General features: G+C 40.8%; 1 protein-coding gene across 1 annotated transcript in view; it reads right to left on the reverse strand.

Annotated features, from left to right (window-relative positions):
• Positions 1 to 841: 841 nt before the first annotated feature.
• Positions 842 to 19,565, reverse strand: part of MMRN1 (multimerin 1) — an 87,575-nt gene continuing 68,851 nt past the window's right edge. Inside the window, exons 5-8 of the mRNA XM_066574038.1 lie at positions 16,534 to 16,707; positions 11,110 to 13,044; positions 8,848 to 8,994; positions 842 to 3,878 (exon numbers count right to left, since the gene is read on the reverse strand). Of these exons, the coding sequence (XP_066430135.1) occupies positions 3,457 to 3,878; positions 8,848 to 8,994; positions 11,110 to 13,044; positions 16,534 to 16,707 (2,678 nt within the window). The 3' untranslated portion in view covers positions 842 to 3,456. The remainder of the gene's footprint in view (positions 3,879 to 8,847; positions 8,995 to 11,109; positions 13,045 to 16,533; positions 16,708 to 19,565) is intronic.

Raw genomic sequence — 19,565 nt, forward strand, 5'->3', positions numbered from 1 at the left:
TAACCTATCTGGTTGACCCCATAGAAGAGCTACTGTAGCAAACAATGCTGAAAAAGTTAAGGTCAGCTATAGTAGAAGGTTGTCAGAACACAAAGTGCAATGCAACATGCTGAGGATAGGGTTGCATAGCCACAGACCAGTCAGAGTGCCTATGCTGACCCCTATCTACCACTAACAGTGGGCAAGTAAGTATCAGACTTGGACCATGGAGCAATAGAAAAAGGTGGCTTGGTCTGATAGTTCACATTATGTTTTATATCACGTCAATGGCCGGGTACGTGTGCATCACTTACCTGGGGCAGAGAGGACATCAGCATGCACTATGGGAAGAAAGCAAACTGGTTGAGGCAGTGTAATGCTCTGGGCCATGTTCTGCTAGGAAACCCTGGGACCTGGCATTCATTTGGATGTTATTTTGACATAACGCCACCTACATAAACATTGTACAATCCAAGTACACTCGTTCATGGTAGCTACATCCCCTAATGGCAGTGGCCTCCTACGGAATATTGTTGAATTATGTATCTTTTCACACAGCAAAAAATGTTTGAAGAACACAACAAAATGTTCAATGTTGATTTAGCCTCCAAATTCCTGAGATCTTAAGCATGTTACGCCTCTGTGGGATTAATGTATACTTGAAAACCAAGTCTGATCCATGGAGGTTCCATCTCACAACCTACAGAGCTCCTACTGCTAATGTCTTGGTGCCATTTACCAAAGGACATCCTCAGAGGGACCAACATAATATTACATGGTAGTGTTACAAGTGATCAATAATTCTCTGTACATTTCTACAGTTCTGTTTTCTAAGAAATTGCAACAAATAATCGAAAACAGATGTTGCATAATTTATTTTATTTTAGTTGTTCTTTTAGAAAATGTTGATGTTGTACATGCATAACCATTTTATAGCATTTTTAATATAAATTACATGCATAGATGGAAAAATATAATTTGCATATGTGAATTGCATATCATTATACATATACACTCTTTGAAAAAAAATGAAGCACCTAGGAGTTGTCGTTTTCTGCAAAACCTAGCTTGCAGTTACATCTCAGGTAGATATACAAATGATAAGAGTTGTGATTAGATAAACAGTCTTGTCACCTGAGGCCCTAAAAGTGGTCCCCCCCATGGCCTATAAAAGGCTCTCAGAAGCTCCTTGTGTGTAGTGAGTGGCCTCTTCTTCCACTCGTGTAGAGAAGAGATTTTGCAGTTTACAGAGTTTGAGAGGTGCGCATTATTGCAATGGGAAAAGCTAGATGGTTGCATTGATGAATCGCCACCACCGGGCTGTACTGACCAAACTGTTAGGAGGTGTTGGGACCAGTGGATGTGTGAGGGCACACAAGTTGACCGGGCTCAAGACGACCTCAACAGGCCACCAGTAGAGAGGATCATCTGGTCATCCGACAAGCATGAGCAGCTCCAACTGTTTTGTTGTCCATCATCCACACACAGGAGGCGCCATTGTTACACCTCTGTGTCTGTTGGAGCCATTTGGTCTCATGGCACCCATTATATGTACTGTCTTTAACATTCACCCTCTGTTGCCTGTATTTGCAGTGGTATCATGAATGACAAAACTGAACTGCTACTGAGTGAAACCAAGTTGTCTTCAGTGATTAATCCAGGTTTAATCTGCGTACTGACGAAGGTTGTGTTTGTGCCTGGAGACCTCAGGGTGAGCACCTACATCCTGCCTTTGCTGTGGAGCGGCACACTGCCCCTTGCTGGCGTGATGGACTGGGGGCCATTGCAAATGACAATCGGTCACCCCTAGCAGTGGTACCAGGGACAATGACAGCTCAGCGATATGCAGGACATCCTGCAGCCACATGTGTTCCTCTCATGGAGGCTTCCAAGAGGCATTTCCCAGCAGGATAATGCTCAGCCGCACACATAAGGGGGTCACAGGATTGTCCCCACGACATTGTCACACTTCCATGGCCTGCTCGGTCACCAGATTTATTGCCAATAGAACATGTAAGAAACCATCTGAGATGCCAACTTTGACAGCCTACGAGTGTGCACGATCTAGAAACTCCTTGACAGCAAATGTGGAGTTATATGCTGCAGGATACCATACAGAACCTGTTTCTCTATGGCCACCCATATCACATCTTGTATCGAAGCTAGAGGCAGCCTAACAGGGTACTAGAGCCTCCATGCCTGCCCATATCACATCTTGTATCCAAGCTAGATGTAGTACAAAAGGGTAATAAAGCCTCCATGCCCACCCGTATCACATCTGGTATCGAAGCTAGAGGCGGTACAACAGGGTACTAGAGCCTCCTTGCCTACCCGTATCACCTCTGCTATCTGAGCTAGATGCGGTACAACAGGGTACTAGAGCCTCCATGCCTGCCCATATCTTATCTTGTATCCAAGCTAGAGGTAGCCCAACATGGTACTAGAGCCTCCATGCTCGCCTGTATTACATCTTGCATCTAAGCTAGAGGCAAACTGAACAGGGTACTAGAGCCTCCATGCTCGCCCGCTTCACATCTTGTATCCAAGCTAGAGGTGGTACAACAGGGTACTAGAGCCTCAATGCCTGTCCGTATCACATCTTGTATCCAAGCTAGAGGTGGTACAACAGGGTACTAGAGCCTCAATGCCTGTCCGTATCACATCTTGTATCCAAGCTAGAGGCAGTACAACAGGGTACTAGAGCATCCCTTAAAGTCTTCCGCTTTCTGCAATAAATTATCCTTTTGCTCTGATATTGTAATCACAGAGAAATTTTCATTTGATTCCAACAACTCCTTCTAGGTGCTTCATTTTTTTGGACAATGAGTATAGATACATTTTTGCATTCTAGGACCAGTCATACACAATGCAGCCTACAATTGTATATATCTGGTTATTGATTCACCAATGCTAAAAGATAATAAAAGATAAAAGTTATATTTAGCTTTATATAGTACCCTTCTCAGTCTTTACATTACATATGTAAGGCTCCTACCTTATTGCCCAGTTTTCTAACCCCTTAAACCAGACCTGAATACATCGCTAAATGTAATCTCCATCGACTTTAATGGGGTTCATCTGGGTTTAATTGGGTATCCATGTTTTGGAGTCAAGAATAGAATTGCAGACAATGCTCTTCTTCCTGTCACATGGAACCGCAGTGAAGGTTTACGACATGTGTGAACAGAGCCTTACTAGAGTCCAATTAGAACAATAACATGGTAGATCTCATAATATAGCAATTATTGGCCGGATATCTTATATTTAATAACTTTGTGAATTTAAATGGAGGTAGGAAGTTAGAGTGATATTTTTTTCATTTACGTGTTTCCAAGTTAGCAAATCCTTTAAATATTCCTCCGTGACAAGGCTTCTGCATTACATTTAACTGTGGGCCCAAGACTTGCATTAAAATAAAACATATATACTTATATTTATATAGTTTCAAGGACTTCTGAAAACCTACCGCGATCAAAATTATGTGCGGTACAAGAGGTATCCACTAAATGTTGTAACGGGTGGGTACTGAGCTGGGATGGAGCCGGATGTTAATCTGAGCCATACTTCCTGCCCGTAGTTCAGTTCTAACAAAGCATCTCCTGTCACCATCCTATCGCTGTACATGTTACTGTTAATATTTTCAGATTGAAATGCAATCTTGTCAGTCCCATCAACCACTAAGTAGCCAGAAACACGATGACTGTATGATTCAATGGTAAATTTAAAAACATATACTCCAAGGTACGGCACAATAAATTTCCCAGTGCTGGGTGCATAAGATGCGCCATAATTTACATATAAATTGTTGAATCGAATCGGTCCAGGAGATGTCATCCCATATGTGTGAGAGGCTGAAAAAGCCACCATTGGTGCATATCGGTATGATCCCTTCGAGAAATCTGTGGAAACATACATATGGTTTATTATTAAGAAATTATTTTTTTTTCTTCTAAATATTAAAAAAAAAATTGAATTCTGAAGGCAAGGAGTACATGGAGACTGTGGTCACATGACATCAGGATTGCACTGAGACACCACAAGTAATGATAGTGAATGTCGTAACATTGTCCAAAGATGCCATGGCCAGATGTAATCTGCTACAATTGATTAATTTATAAAGGAAACATTTGTTTTCTTCTCATTAAAATTGTAATATTTTTCTTGAACTTATATCAACTTTATATATTTTGGAACATTGCAACCTGTAAGTAGTTCTTCTGCATTTACTAGTTATTGTATTGCTAAAATTAATACACATCTTTGAAATATTGTGAAATCTAAAAAGCGGTTTAGCATATACTGTACATTTATTTGGTACTGATATTTTAAATGAATGGAGTAATATGGAATGAATGTAACCCTTTAACACCTTTTCTAAATGCAACATGCCCTACATGTATGTCATGGGATTGCATGAGTACAGAAAGTGTGCCTGTGGGATCAACGGTGGGAGCCCAGTAATGACTAAGGGTCCGTTTACACACAACAATTAGCATTTGAATGAGCGAACAGGCAAATAACGTCATCGCTAGCTCGTTCGCTCTCGTGCAGCCTGTTTATACAGGCAGTTATATTGTTGGCTCGTTCAAATGAGAATCGTTCAGCCATTCGCATTCCCTGTATAAGTGAATGAGAGGGACTGAATGAACGCTATTTAAAGTGAACGATTGTTTTTATGCCTGTATAAAATGAACGATGAACAAAAAGTGAATTTTTTTTAATGATAATCGACCAGTGGAATAAAAATTCCACCAGTGGAATAAAAATAAAATGTTTTTTTTTTTACCACATTGCTGGTGGTTTTGTAAAGTGTACTTCTTGTCATTTGATTTTTTTAATTTAAAGAACAGGCAATTTTAGGATTGTTTTGTTTTCTAATATAATTAATAGATTCAGGCCACTTTCAACTGAAAGTCACTCTTGAAGTGCTGCCCTATCCTTGTACAGCTATGCAGCTGATGAGTGTTGCTATGGAAAATCCATCTTCAGCTGCATAGCTGAATACAGCTAATGGGTACGGACAGTTCCTTCATTGTGTGTTTTTTGAATTGCTTCACTATTCAGGAACAAAGAGGTTAATTTTAAGGCATGACTTTTATCCAGGGTTGTCTACTGTCCAGAAATTCATGGACAGTCTGTAAAAATAGGGCACTTTTTCCAGTGTCTATAGAAAAAAAATAGATATTTTGGGGATTATTGAGGCTGGTGGTACTTGAGCAAGTTATTATGACTAATTATCATTATTTTCCAGCTCACAGTAAATGTTGGTAATGAGATCATATCAGTATCTGACCTATAAATATGTATTAATTATAATCTTTATCATTCATTATGTTTGACCAATATGTCTGTAAAAAGTGTTGGCTGTCCTCAATTATTGGATAGCTGGTTCAGAAAAAAAGAAAAATTTAGGTTAGCAGCCCTGCTTTTACGCCTGAAATAACTTCCATTCCCTCTGCACTGTTATCTTATCCCATCCTGTTGGTCTCTCCTATTAGTTGCATTGATGTAAATGAATGGTTCAGTCCAGGAGTTCTATCTAAATCACATTTTTGGGGATTCAGAAGTAAACCATGATGGGACTCATGGAGGAAATGCAAAATGAGATTTAAATAGCTCATTATTTGGGCACATTATGACTGCATTGTTTGGACAATATATAGTATACCATAGGCGTCAATAAACTGTACTGCACAAGGCATTACTCTAAGGCTGATTTTGATGGATATGCATTTTTTTTAAACCTATGTAACTGTGATAATTCAGTACCCGCAATAAATAATATGTTCAGCTGTATGTTCAAAAAAACATTTTTTGACATATTATTAGAAATAGAGACAGTATTACCGAATGTCCTTGGGATGTGTAAAACAAGACATTCAGGGACTGTATCTTAGTAAATCAGTGTGTCACCTTGTAAGGCTATCTAACCTTTATGCTTTTCCAGGCACTGAAAATTGGATTATACTGTACATTGAAAAATCGGTTTCAAAAAGTGCTGAGCACAAGTGTCAACACTGAGAAAGAATAGAGGTAATCATAATTAGATTTAGACCTGCCAGTTTTATAGTCAAGATGTAGCAAAGTATAATAGCTAATATTTGAAAGACCATTATCATATTTCAACACTCCTAGAAACTGGTAACAGAAGGAAGTAAAACTTGGGCTTTCATAAGTTCTCATTCTTTTTGGCAAGCAGTGCTCATAAGTGAACAGAAACTAAAATATCTATATAATCATCAGTGAAACCCCAAAAAGGTGTACGTACATTCTACAGTTACTGCTAGGATGCACCCTTCTCACTTCAGAATTGAACTGGGATTTCCTGAGTCCACCAGAGGAAATGTGTCTGATGGGAATTCTACTTTCAATAATGGCATTGAAAAACTGGCAGGGGGGAGGCAAAAAAACCTCCTAAAGTTTTTCCTGGACAGCAGCACCTCTGGCCAGAGGAGTGTGCAGGGAATTGCTACCAGCCCCATTAACTCAAATGGGCACAGTTTGGCGCAGTGAGAAACAGTGAAGAGGATGCAGCACTACAACATGGCTTCTTCATTCTCGTAATTTGGTAAGGGTTTCTGATGACAGAGCTCCCCCGATCATAAAATGAGGGTATATCTCGTGATATATGGAACTGTCAACTTGGGAGAGTCCTTCACAAGGTGACACTTGAGCAGCAGGTTGCAGCAAAAATGTGCTCATCCTTTCCAAGGAGTGTGGCTTATATAAGAGGGTGGGACTAAATATATTCGGACCCTTATATGGCTGTGACTATGGAAAACTAAAAAAAACTAAATTGTGGCTTTCTAAATGCAACAATGAAAAAACTAAATTCATGTATATCTTTGTGTCATTTAAGCCCAAAAGAGCCATGTCCTTAAGGGGTTTTATATTCTTTTATATCAAGTAAAAAATGTATGGGTTCATTGTGGATTTCCTGTTGCTCTGTGATGAGGGGTTTCATTTCCCTATTGTCAAGAACAAAATATTGTATTCTGGCATTCAAATTCCATAAAATTAGGGCTAATGTCTATTACAAATTAGGATCCATAATGAATTATTGACGCAGTTCAAACTTTTTAGAGTTCTTAAGTCAAATGAAGAAACAGAGTTTAAACTCTGGGGTTTCCTGTGGGGTCAGGGTGGATCATTGAGTTATATTTCCTGGTGTTCATTACAGAGGTGTAGGGAATGAATTCTATATTGTCCAAGATGGAGAAGAGATGTTTATATTCCATGTTATCCCATGGGGAAAGGAAGTTACTTCCATTGGTCAGTGGGAAGGAATTCAATTCTTTGGAGTCCAATAGGGAAAGGTAGTGGACCCCCCAGTTCTAGTGCCATTAGAGGCTTTAACTCTCTGGTACACTAAGTTTGAATATGCAGAAATCCTTAGGGGAGGTGGGTGATTGAGTTCTTCAAACAGTGGTGTGAAGGTGTACATTTTCATCATTAGGAATTTCTTTTTGCCCATTGGGGAGACCTTGGTGTTAATGTATCTAGTGTTCAATAGTGAGAGGAACATATGCATTGCTTTTTCTACTATGGTGACTGAGTTAAATACCCAGCTGTCTACTCTTAAAAGGGGTTGTGCCAACATGCAAAACCCCTATCAAAATGCAAGAACCTACCCTGTGTCCCGCTCATTGCCCTGGTTCCCGCTCTCTCACCCACCCCAGCAAATAGCGGATATTGGCGTGGCCAGCAAAACATATTTTCCGCAGTAGCTACTGCAGGAAAATGTAGTATGATACTATGATAATCGCTGTAATTACAAGGATGGCACAGGACTTAGCAGGACCCTCTTGTATAGCTATTAAGGTTATATATGGGGTTCCTGCATAGGCATAGGACCAGGGGATGCCATCTTGGTGCAACCACTTTATTTTATTAGGTTTCTGGTTTGGTAAGGAATGACAACTGTTACTATGATTTTCTGATCCTCTAGTACAGCAATTAATGATACTGCTATGGAAAAGAACTTGGTCCCACCAAAAGAACCCCCCATTTCGCCAATAGAACAAATCTTATCCTGAGGGCTTAAACACATGGGCGTGTTTTTTTCCCCTTAAATAGGGGGCAAAACAAAACCACTGATATCAATAGGAGTTCAATGGTTTCGTTTTCACTGCTGGGATTTCTCGACTAGAGTACTACAGCCGAGAAAAGATAGGACCTGTCCTATCTTCCCCACACGTAGTGTATACATCGTGCGGGAAAGATCGTGCAGCACCTATATTCGCGCTGTTATTTTCGATCTCCAGCGCTCTGCCACGGAGTTTGAACCGCCAGTGAGAAGAAATTCCCCCCGTTCAGATGCAGCTACACTCCGTGCTGGAGAGCATAGTTGCGCCCACGCCAGTGTGTTCTCGTCCTGAATTACATTAAGGGCAGATTCAGACAAGTGCGGCTTTGTCCTCTTATATTGCCATATAATCACAGCCATATAACGGGACAAAACGAAACCACTGATCTCTATGGGGTTTCAGTGATTTTGTTTTCACCACCTCTTTTCCCAGCCTTGATCTGTACGGCCGGAAAAAGATAGGACCTGCCCTATCTTTCTTGCATGTAAGTTAAACTGTGCGGGAAAGATCGGGTAGCACCTATCTTCCCACAGTTTTTTCCAAACTCCTGCACTCTGGTACAGAGTTTGAAAAGCTGGCAAAGGGAAGGGATTCCCCTCATCCAGGCCGAACTATGCTCCATGCCGCTGAGTGTAGTTGCGTTCACACTAATAGGAATAAGGCCGAAATGTAATAGTGAACTGTTTCTCATAAACTATAGCTTTGAAATGGTCCATACTTTCTAGTCATTATGTATTAAGTAGATATCAATGGGATCATAAATACATAAAATTATACTTGCCTAGTGACTGAGTATTGTCATCTGACATCTTTAGACTACAGTTCACTCCGCCAAAAGGATGGCGACAGGCGCATGTGAAGCCTTTCAGGTCATTAATGCAAGTTCCACCATTTAAACAAGGTCCACTGTTGCAACTGAAGTTTTCATCTATTGAGAGAAATAGCAGATTATATATTTTTTTGTATGATACCTAAATAAACCCCTAGAATTTACAGTATAAAAAATGTCCATTAAGTTTTTGATTTTTTGATAAAAAAAATGTTTGCAATATGCACAATAATGTGACTACTTTTCTCCAATAAAATTCACAATGCTAATTGGAGAATATACTCACAATAAATAAAATGATGGAATTAGGTCTTATGCACATGTGAAAGCCGTGTATAGGAGGCAGGATGCCACCACATGGAGCCCCAGCGACAATGTCCTATGAAGGCATAAGCACCCAGTGTGTCGCCATATGGTGCTCTGTGCAGAGTCTTATAATGGGGTTATGTATATGGTGGTTATGCATAGGCGCATTGCTTCCAGGGGGGAACAGCACTATAATATGGTATCCAAATGGAGTATGCTATAATTTTTTTCTGAAAAAATGTACTCCAATTATACAAACCATTAAAGGGAATCTTTTCCATCCCCAAAGCACCATAAGCTAAGTTATAATGCAGTTAGGGGACATGACCAGGAGCTGAGTAAGATATTTTTTAACTGACCTGCTCCCCGGATCCAGCAGTGTCCCCCTCTGAAGTTTGTGCCGACATTGCAAATCCGACTTTTCTAACAGTGCTGTGTGTGATCTTCCATACAAGTCTATGAGAGGGTGCATATGGCACTGTGAAAAGAGTTGGATTTGCCGTGCCAACGCGATCTTCAAAGGGGACACCGCTGGAGCTAGGGAGCCGGTGAGTTTAAAAAATACCTCACCTGGCTCCCTGTCACCTCCCCAATGGCACAATAACTTAGTTTATGGTGCTGTGGTGACATGATGCGCTCTCTTTAAGCCATTGTGGTGGCTTCTAATACTCTTTAGGTAGCGTTCACACGTCATTGATTTGCCGCCGAATTTGTTGCAGATTTGCTGTAGGTTTCACCCCTTCAATTTGAATTCAATTGAGAGGGTGAAATCTGCACCAAAATCTGCTACATGTAAATGCACCTTTAAGCCTCCCTGACACAGGCGTTGCTGAAAGCGCCGCAATTTAAATCGTGGCGCTTTGCCCCATTTTACTGTCGTCTTCGGCCGCAGCAATGCTGTTGGCGACGCCGGCTTTTAGCACTCCTCATCGTTGATGAGAAGTGCTAAATGCCCTAAAATAGAACAGACTAAGCTCGAAAATCATGACGCTGTAAAGTGCAGCAGCTGTCTGAGGCTGGGTGAAAGGCTCCATTGAAAATCCTAAAAAAAACCTCTGTGCGAGGGAGGCCTTAGAATGATTTACAGTAGGGGAAAAATTATCCCATATATAGAATTTAAGGTTGATGTATTCCACAGCAGTGTACAGAGATTGTACAGATATAGTATGTATGGCCAAACGAAAAAAAGGTTTGGTATGGTGTTAGCCAGTAGAGTAAAGTGTGATTGTTCTCAGTGAGAGAAACCAAGTAATCTTGTAGATATGATACCTTTTAATGGCTAACAAAAATACATATTACAGCATGCTTTCGGGATCTTCTATCGATCCTTCATCAGGCAGGAAAGGATCGATAGAAGACCCGAAAGCTCGCTGTCACATCATGTATTTTTGTTTGCCATTAAAGGGTATCATATCTACAAGTTTACTTGGTTTCTCTCACTGAGAACAATCACACTTGGCCAAGCAAAGACATATATCCATCTAGTACAGTTTATTACCCCCCCAATGCTGATCCAGAGGAAGGCAAAAAAAACCCCAATGAGGTAGAAGCCAATTTCCCCATATAAGGGAAACAAATTCCTTCCTGACTCCAATCTGGCAATCAGAATAATCCCGGATCACTGACCCTTCTGAAGTAATGGTGACTATAATATGTAATATTGTAATGCTCAAGAAAGGCATCAAGGCCCCTTTGGCACTCCTTTATCGAATTTGCCATCAAAATGTCCTCAGGCAGAGAGTTAATTACTCACTATTCCCAATGGGATGTGAAGCTTAATTTCACTATCTTAAATACACTAAGACCATAACATACAAACCCAGGGTCTGCAAGGCAATAGTGTTAACCACTGAGCCATCATGCTGCCCTTCAGTTATCAGCACATGCTTTAATACTTACATTACTCACCTTGATCTGCTAGATCAGTGTTTCTCTGATTACGTCCGATGACAGATGCGGTTTGATTGATCTTTTTACTTGGAATAGTCTTTTTTACAGGGGCCTTCATCTGTTTTTGAAGTTTAGCAATGTTATTTTTCACATCAGATAGTGAATTGTCAACATAGGAAGTCAGATTTGACAGGACGGATTCTATTTTCATTTCTACTAAAGAACGAATCAACTCCTCAAAGCCATTCTGTAAATGTGTAATATTTGGCTGGGCAGCTTTAATTAATCGGGGCACGGTGTCATTGACTTTCTTAACAGTGATGAAAATGTTTTGACACAAGAACTTTGCCTCGTTGGCTGTTTTATTTAGTTGTGGTATACTTGATGACATGCGTACAGATTTAAACTCAAGGGCCTTAAGTCTTGAGTTTACCTCCTGTTGGCCATTGCCGTTTGAGATTGTCTCATCTTTTTGGTTCTTTGGAGGATTAATCAGAATAAGATTTACTTGGGATTCTATACTTCGCAAATGTGATTGGCAGTTGTTTGCATTAGTTTCTGAGAGCTGCAATTTTTCACCCATGTGGGTCATGTTTAGTTCATTTTGCTCTAACCTAATTTGCATGGCATTTATCTTTTGATAAAGCTCGGAGTAGGTCAACAAGTTGCTATTATTTTCATTTGACACCTTGACATAATGTCCAATTTCTTCAACATCCTGTTGACTTGATCGTGATTCCTCCGAGGTATTGTTCAACTGTGGAATGGCCAACATAACCTTTTCCAGCTTCTCAAGTGTCGCATTGTAGAGCTCAGCTACATTTTCCATGTCAGATAAGCTTGATTTCATTACAAAATTATCATGGATAGAATCAACAGCATTATTTATTACATCCATAGTGCTGTTCAGACCGTCTTCAATCTGTATGATGCACTCACTTAGACGCCTTTCGAACGTTTGTTCATGAGCTTCTGCTTTGCTACGAAGTTCCTTCTGACCTTTAGCCAATTCTTGCATTCTAGAACCTACGTCATTGAGGACTTCTGTAATATTCTTAATCTCATTGTTGATTTCACCTATATCAGTTCCATGTTCACATTCAGTTGGCATGGTAAATGGTGCCCCCCTTTCTATTAAGGGTTGTAGTATTTCCATGTCATAACACAAATCATTTATTTGCTCATTCATCTTATCGATCTTGTTATCCAGAGGAAGGACCACATCAGATACAGTTTTGTTTAACACATACATGCTCTCTTTAGCTTTCTTTAACTGCTTCTGAAAATCATTCTTGCAAGATGAAAATCGGTCTTCACAGGCTTTCTCAATCGATTGCTTCTGGAGATCCAACATTATTGTAAGGTTATTGATTTTGCCATCTTGTGAATTAATATCATCGTACAATTGAAGCATCATTATGTTCTGTTTTTTGAATCTTTCTTGCAAAGTAATAAAATGTTCAGTTATGTTATCATGTATGGAACCATTTACTGCTGAGACTGATGGCTCTTCTGTATGTTCCTCAGGTAACATCTGATTATGAATTTCCCTTATTTTGCTCAGTGTGTTATTCAGTGACTCAAAATAATCCTTGTTTCTCAGTTTCTCCTGTTCTAATTCCTTCTCTAGCGCTGAATGCTTTTCCTCCATTTCGTTAAAAGACGTTGTGCAAACAAAAGCCGTATTTTTCAAATTCTCAACCCGATTCTTCAGTTCTACCACATCGTCCATCGTGGCCTTGTTCTCTCCTTCCAGTACACACTTTTCGTGGGTAGAAATTATAGTATGATTCAATGTTTTCACTAATTCCTTGTTCCTTTCAACTTCAATAGATATTTCAGACATACTTTTATACAGTAAAGCTACTGTTTCCTTCATATCTCCCTGCAGAACTGTCAACTGATCCTTAACAATGTCTTTAATTAATTCTGTAATACTTTTTGATTTCAAATCTAAAATAAAAGGAAATAAAGAAAAATAATGAAGCTCATTTCATTTGTTCCAACTAGAATTTTGACCTCGGAGTTTGCTTTAGTCTATTCCAATTAACAGATATAGAGTTTAGATTAAGTCCTATTGACACATTGTCTCATGCAAAAGGAATAGAAAATAATCTGATGTGTGTGTAATATAATATGATTATTATCAGAAGTGTCTACACTTATATTGATATACTGAATCGATTTGATTCCGTGTACTTTGCATTCTGTTGAAATAATGTGTATACGATCAATGGTGTATAAATGAATCTTTTTTTTCTTTTTCACACAACCTGAACTTGTAACAATATTTCTAGATGAGCAAAGTAAAATGAAAGTCATTAGGTTTGCTTTAAAGTAAAACTGAGCATAAAAAGGCTGTCATATTGGTAGATTTTCTGTCCAACATATTTCCAAAATACGGAACTGTTGATTATATGCTGAATAAATTGGTTGTTTGGTTTAGGGCTTAAGCAGATGGGTAAGACACCCCAAACACGCATGAATATGAAACCCATTCTTTTTAATAGGTCCATTCACATGAGCAATTTTTTTCTTGCAGTGACGCTGCGAACAATAAAAAATCGCAGCATGTTTTTTTTTTAGAGTTCTTGCGGAAAGAATCACTCATTTTTTCTTATGGGATCTTGAAAAAAAAATCGCACTCACATGGCATGCAGTGTGCATGCGAGTGTGATGCAATTTTCTCATTGAAGTCTATGGGAAGCACAGAACATTAATTTGGATGATAACATAACCTTTGGCTGTTTGTGTGCCTTGGAAATTTATTTACGCCAGCTTTGAACTCGGGTGGATTTCTGGTATTTTTTACACCAATTTCTGGGGGAAATTATACTTGGATCTGTCATGCAGGGGCGCCCACTTTCCTCCTAATAAGCCATGCATATTTTTCAAAAAGTTGGTAGAGGTAACAAAAAATGGTCAAAATGTCACATATTTTTGTGCAAAAAACTCACATGCCAAAACTGCTGTTTTTTGCTGCCAGAATTCTGATGTAATTGGGTTAAGACATAAGCCCCTATATGTTTATATTGAATTTCCTGTAAAACTGTGTGGGTCTACTTTTTTTGCATCCCCACCCCCATAAAGTGTATAAAAGAATCTTTGCAATAAAAAATAATAAATTAAAAGCCCATGAGGGGCCTTGTGTGGTGCAGAGTCTTAAGGCAGCAGTATGCAGTCCTAAGCTCTCACTCACGACCTGAAGGCTGTGAGTTGAAGTCTCGCATGGTTCAGGTAGCTGGCTCAAGGTTGACTCAGCCTTCTATCCTTCTGAGGTCAGTAAAGTGAGTACCCAAAAAACAACCCCTATTCAACCCTGCAATCTTTACCTATACCTGACCTCATCCAAAGCACTGCTTGCTGGGGGGGGGGGGGGGGAGGGGAGTAATAAAAAAATTTGCTCTTCCCAAAAAACAACCCCTATTCAACCTTGCAATCTTCATCCAAAGTACAGACTTCATGTACAAAGAAGTACAAAAGAAGAATAAGACCATTGTATAATGATAAGTTACCTAGCTTTATACATAATGTGTATGTATACCATATATTATATATTTTTTTAAATTATTGGATACAAAAAGAAAATGCCCCCCCCCCCTCCTTACCAGCATTGCTTGTTCTCTTCAATCAGCCAAGAGAAGGAAGCTCATTATTATTTACCGTAGGTTACATAACAAAAAAGTCTATTGCTTTTCGACAGGTGCTGTTCCGACACCAATGAACTCTTCCCTTTACTCCATCTGAAGGACACATTACATTCCTAGTCTTTGCTAATTACAGCCTTACTAGCCACTTTGGCAACAGAACTTTGGGATGCATTTACATTGGACAATTGTTGGGCGCTTAAGACAATGAGGCTTCAGGCCTTAGTCACACGGGCGTTTTTTCACGCGATTTGCGGATCGCATGACGGATGCGCATCCGCAAATCGCGTAACCGGTGCGCGCAAGTCGCCCGCAAGTCGCCCGAAAATCTGCTCCTAGCCGCGTTTCATTAGAAACGGGCCGGAGCTGTCCAGCGCATTGCATTCAATGGAGACGGCAATAGAGCCGGCTCCATTTAAAGCAATGCGCTGCGGGCGAGCCCGGGATGAATTGTCGGGAAGGGCTTAAATATATAAGCCCTTCCCTGCAATTCATCCTAAAATGTGTAAAAATAAAAAATATATATATACTCACCTTCTCCCGGCAGCCGGAGCTCCGCGCGGCCGTCCTGCAGTGGGTGTGAAGGGGGTGTGAGTCAGACCTGCCCCCTGATTGGCTCAGCGCTGAGCCAATCAGAGGCATGTCTCACTCACACCCATTCATGAATTCATGAATGGATGTGAGTCAGACCTGCCCCTGATTGGCTCAGCGCTGAGAGGCAGCAGTCACTCACCCATTCATGAATTCATGAATGGGTGTGTGAGTGAAACCTGCCTCTGATTGGTCAGGGCTGTGACCAATCAGAGGCAGATCATTCAGCAGGCGGGGATTTTAAAGCCCCGCCGGCTGAATAGTGCCGAGAAGCAGTTCAGGAGAACTGACAGCGGCCGCGGCTGGACTCCGGCTGCAGCGGTAAGGTGAGTATACAATTTTTTTTTATTTTAACACATTTTAGGATGAATTGCAGGGAAGGGCTTATATATTTAAGCCCTTCCCGACAATTCACCCCGCACACGCCGGAAGCCCATTGCTTTCAATGGAGCGGCTGTATTGTCGGCTCCATTGAATTCAATGGGCAAACATCGTTCTTCTCTGTCACAGCTGTTACAGCTGTGGCAGAGAAGAATGATTTGTCTTCTATATGTTCTCAATGGGGTCGGCGCTGCTGCCGCCGGCCCCATTGAGCGCATATAGAGAAGAGAACAGGAATCGCAGATCGCAGATAGGTGCGATCTGCGATTTCTGTTCTATAATTTATCGGACGAGCGCATAAAAAGCGCTCATGTGTCCGATACCATTGCAAAGCAATGGTTTTATAAAATCGCCGGACGCATGCGCATGCGCAAATCGTGGCTAAAAACGCCCGTCTGACTTAGGCCTAAAGCAGAGATGAACTGCTGCCCATTTACAAGAGCTGTTCATCATTTGATTTTTCGTCCCACCTAAACTGAATGATCAATTAATTATTCAGTTGCTGGCAGTTTTTACACTTAATAATTATCGCTCAACTTCGCATGATCCTGCGATAAACTGAACGATAATCATTCCATCGTGTAAAAGGGCCATTAGAGGCTGATGTTTTTGTTTCAGTACATAAATTATATGACCGCCTCGTCTGCCTACCCTTCACTACAGACCTGTTTAAAAAAGTTACACAAGAAACTTAATGTTAGTAAGAAGTCACCTAGAATGAAAGTTGTGATAGAAATGAATAGTCTCACATCTTTTTCTCTATAGAACAGATCTATCTACGAGGTCATACAATTTATCTGAACTGGTTTGGATACATATTTACCTTTCAGGAATGACGGCAGATTTTTCTCATCGGCTTCATTGATTTTTTCTTCCAGAGAATGCAGTATTGCATGGACATTGCTCAGGCTCAATGAGATATTCTCAGCATTTTTTTGAAGAAGAATTAGCTTCGTCTCTTGGTTGTAAATTTGATCAGTCAGTTTTTGCTGCAATGCTTCATATCATGTCGTGTAATAATAAAACAAAAGCCATTAGTTTATTGTGATGAATCTAGAAACTCTCACAGAATCATTGACAGCAATTCTCTGGTCTTATCTTTATCTCTTTATCACTTTAGTGGAGCCTTTGCTGAAGTGTTTGTGCAGAGGTAAGTGACTGATGATCAGCTCTGACAAGCAAGTAAGATATCTGAAGGTACTTTCACTTGAGTTATGGCTAGGAAAGTACTGACAATATTATAGGAAGCCGAGGTACAAAAAGCACATTGGACCTCATTTCTCAAATCAGCCTTAAAGAAAAAAGTGCCTAGATTTTCAAGGTTATATATCCCATAAAGGAAGCCCATGTGACTGCTATGGGGCACCTGGAGCAGAGCTCAGTTTTATCTTATCCCTAAGGCCTCATGTCCACGGGGAAAATCAGGTCCGCTGCGGATATGTAATGCGGATTTCTGCTGCGGATGCAGTGCAGATGAGCTTAAATTCCTTTCTTTTTTTCATGCGGGAGATCAATTGAGCTATAAGTCCTATGAGCTCCCGCACTCGAGATCCGCACTTAAATGGAGCATGTCGCGTTTTTTTTCACGTGCATGAAATTTTTAAATCACTTTAAAATACCATCCACGGCTATTTATTTACCCACGGGTGGTCAATGAATTCCAATAAGAATTTTTAGGTGCGGATTACGCACGCGGGTGATCTGCTGCGGATTTAAAATTTTATTTTCCCTGTGGACATGAGGCCTTAGGCCTCATGTCCACGGGGTTAAACTCCACAGCGTTTCTCCCGCACGCGGATCCGCGCCCCATAGGCCTCATGTCCACAGGGTTAAAATCCGCAGCGTTTCTCCCACACGCGGATCCGTGCCCCATAGGGATGCATTGGACACCCGCAGGTAGTTAAATACCTGCGGATGTCATTTTTCCCGTCAGGCGCGGATCCGCGTGCGGGAAAAATTCAGGACATGCTCTTTTTTAGTGCAGGTCTCCCGCGGGGACGGCTCTCGCAGGCTTCTATTGAGGCCTATGGAAGCCGTACGGATCGGCAGGAGACCTGTACCAGAATTAAAATTTACGTGCTCCAGACGATGCGGTTCTTCCCTTCTTCGCGGCCGGATCTTCTTTCTGCGGCCCGGCAGATGTGGCCAGCGCATGCGCGGCGGCACGCTGCTGGCGTGCCGAACACATCCACCGGGCCGAAGAAAGAAGATCCGGCCGCGAAGAAGGGAAGAACCGCATCGTCCGGAGCAGGTGAGTTTATTATTCTTTTTAGGCCTCATGTCCGCGGGGCAGGAGGGACCCGCTACGGATTCCACATGAAGAATCCACGGCGGGCCTGATTTTCCTGTGGACATGAGGCCATAGGGATGCATTGGACACCCACAGGTAGTTTAATACCTGCGGATGTCATTTTTCCCGTCATGCGCGGATCCGCGTGCGGAAAAAAATCCAGACATGCTCCTTTTTAGTGCGGGTCTCCCGCGGGGATGGCTCCCGCAGGAGGGACCCATTACAGATTCTACATGAAGAATCCGCAGCGGGCCTGATTTTCCCCGTGAACATGAGGCCTTAATGGTTGGTGAAAACCTGTTTACAGCCCCCACCCCAGCCCTCTGCACAGAGACTAAGGTTCCTAGTAGAGGAGCCAATTATTGTTTGAATGAGCGAGTGTGTAGCTGCTAACTCATTCGCATTCATGCAGGCAAATGCATTGTTGGCGCGTTTAAACGAGGATCAATCGGAATTGTTCAGTCCTTGTATAGCAAATGAGAAGGACTGTTTAAGCCCAATTAAAAGTGAATGAGTCAATGATGGTCTTTATGACTGCATAAAATAAATGGCAAACAAAACTGAACGATTCACTTCCACTCATTTAAAGGATTTTTTGAGCGATAACCATTCTGTTAAAAAAACGCTCAGGGTACTTTTACACAGGACAACCTGTGGGGCAACAGATGCCCAACAGATGGTCCCAGCAATAATTATTCCTGTGCTTTTCAACAGAAATGGGCATCACTGAGTGCACTGACTGAATGGAGGCGGAGCAGGCGGGGACTGATCCAGCCCACCTCCCTCCATTCACAGTAAGCAGACAGTCGTTCGAAGTGAACGGCAACTGCCTGTTTACACTAAATGATCCATCGATTAGTTTTCTGCATGCAGAAAAAAATACACTTAAAAATAACAAAAATTTGCGCACCTTCCCATTTAAAAAAAATCAAAAAACCAACATGTTTGGTATTGTCACATCTATAAAGCTCCATACAGTGGATTGAACATATTATACTGCATGCTTTTTAAAAAAAAAGGCAAAAAACCTAGCCAAAATATATATTTTTTTGTTCATTTTTCCTACCAAAAGCCCAATAAAAGTAATCAAAAAAGCTTTTTGTAACCCAAAATGGAACAACTAAACAGTGCAGCTTGTTGCGCAAAAAAACAAGCTATCACAGAGCTCCACTGATGGGAAAATAAAAAAGTTATGGGACTTTGAATGTAACAATGCAAAAAAACGTATTTGTGCAAAAATACAGTGTTTTTATTGTAGAAAAGTGGAAAAACCTAAAAAAATATAATTTTAGTATTGCCGTAGTTGTACCAAGCTGCAGAAAAACTGTATCATGTCATTTATGCTGTATTATTAACGCTGTAAAAAATTCATTATATGTACCCAGAAAATGGCACCAATAAAAACTACAGCTTGCCACACAGAAAACAAGCCATCATATGACCATGTGGATGGGAAAAAAAAAGTTATGGCTTTTGAAAAGGGGAAGTGAAAATCCTCCACAAATCGTCACATTGTTGGGTCCAAAATAGACAGCAGGAAGGAGTCAGGAGGAACTTTTCTCTGA

The sequence above is a fragment of the Eleutherodactylus coqui genome, chromosome 7 (assembly GCF_035609145.1).
Source record: "Eleutherodactylus coqui strain aEleCoq1 chromosome 7, aEleCoq1.hap1, whole genome shotgun sequence".
In the NCBI taxonomy this organism is placed as follows: domain Eukaryota; kingdom Metazoa; phylum Chordata; class Amphibia; order Anura; family Eleutherodactylidae; genus Eleutherodactylus; species Eleutherodactylus coqui.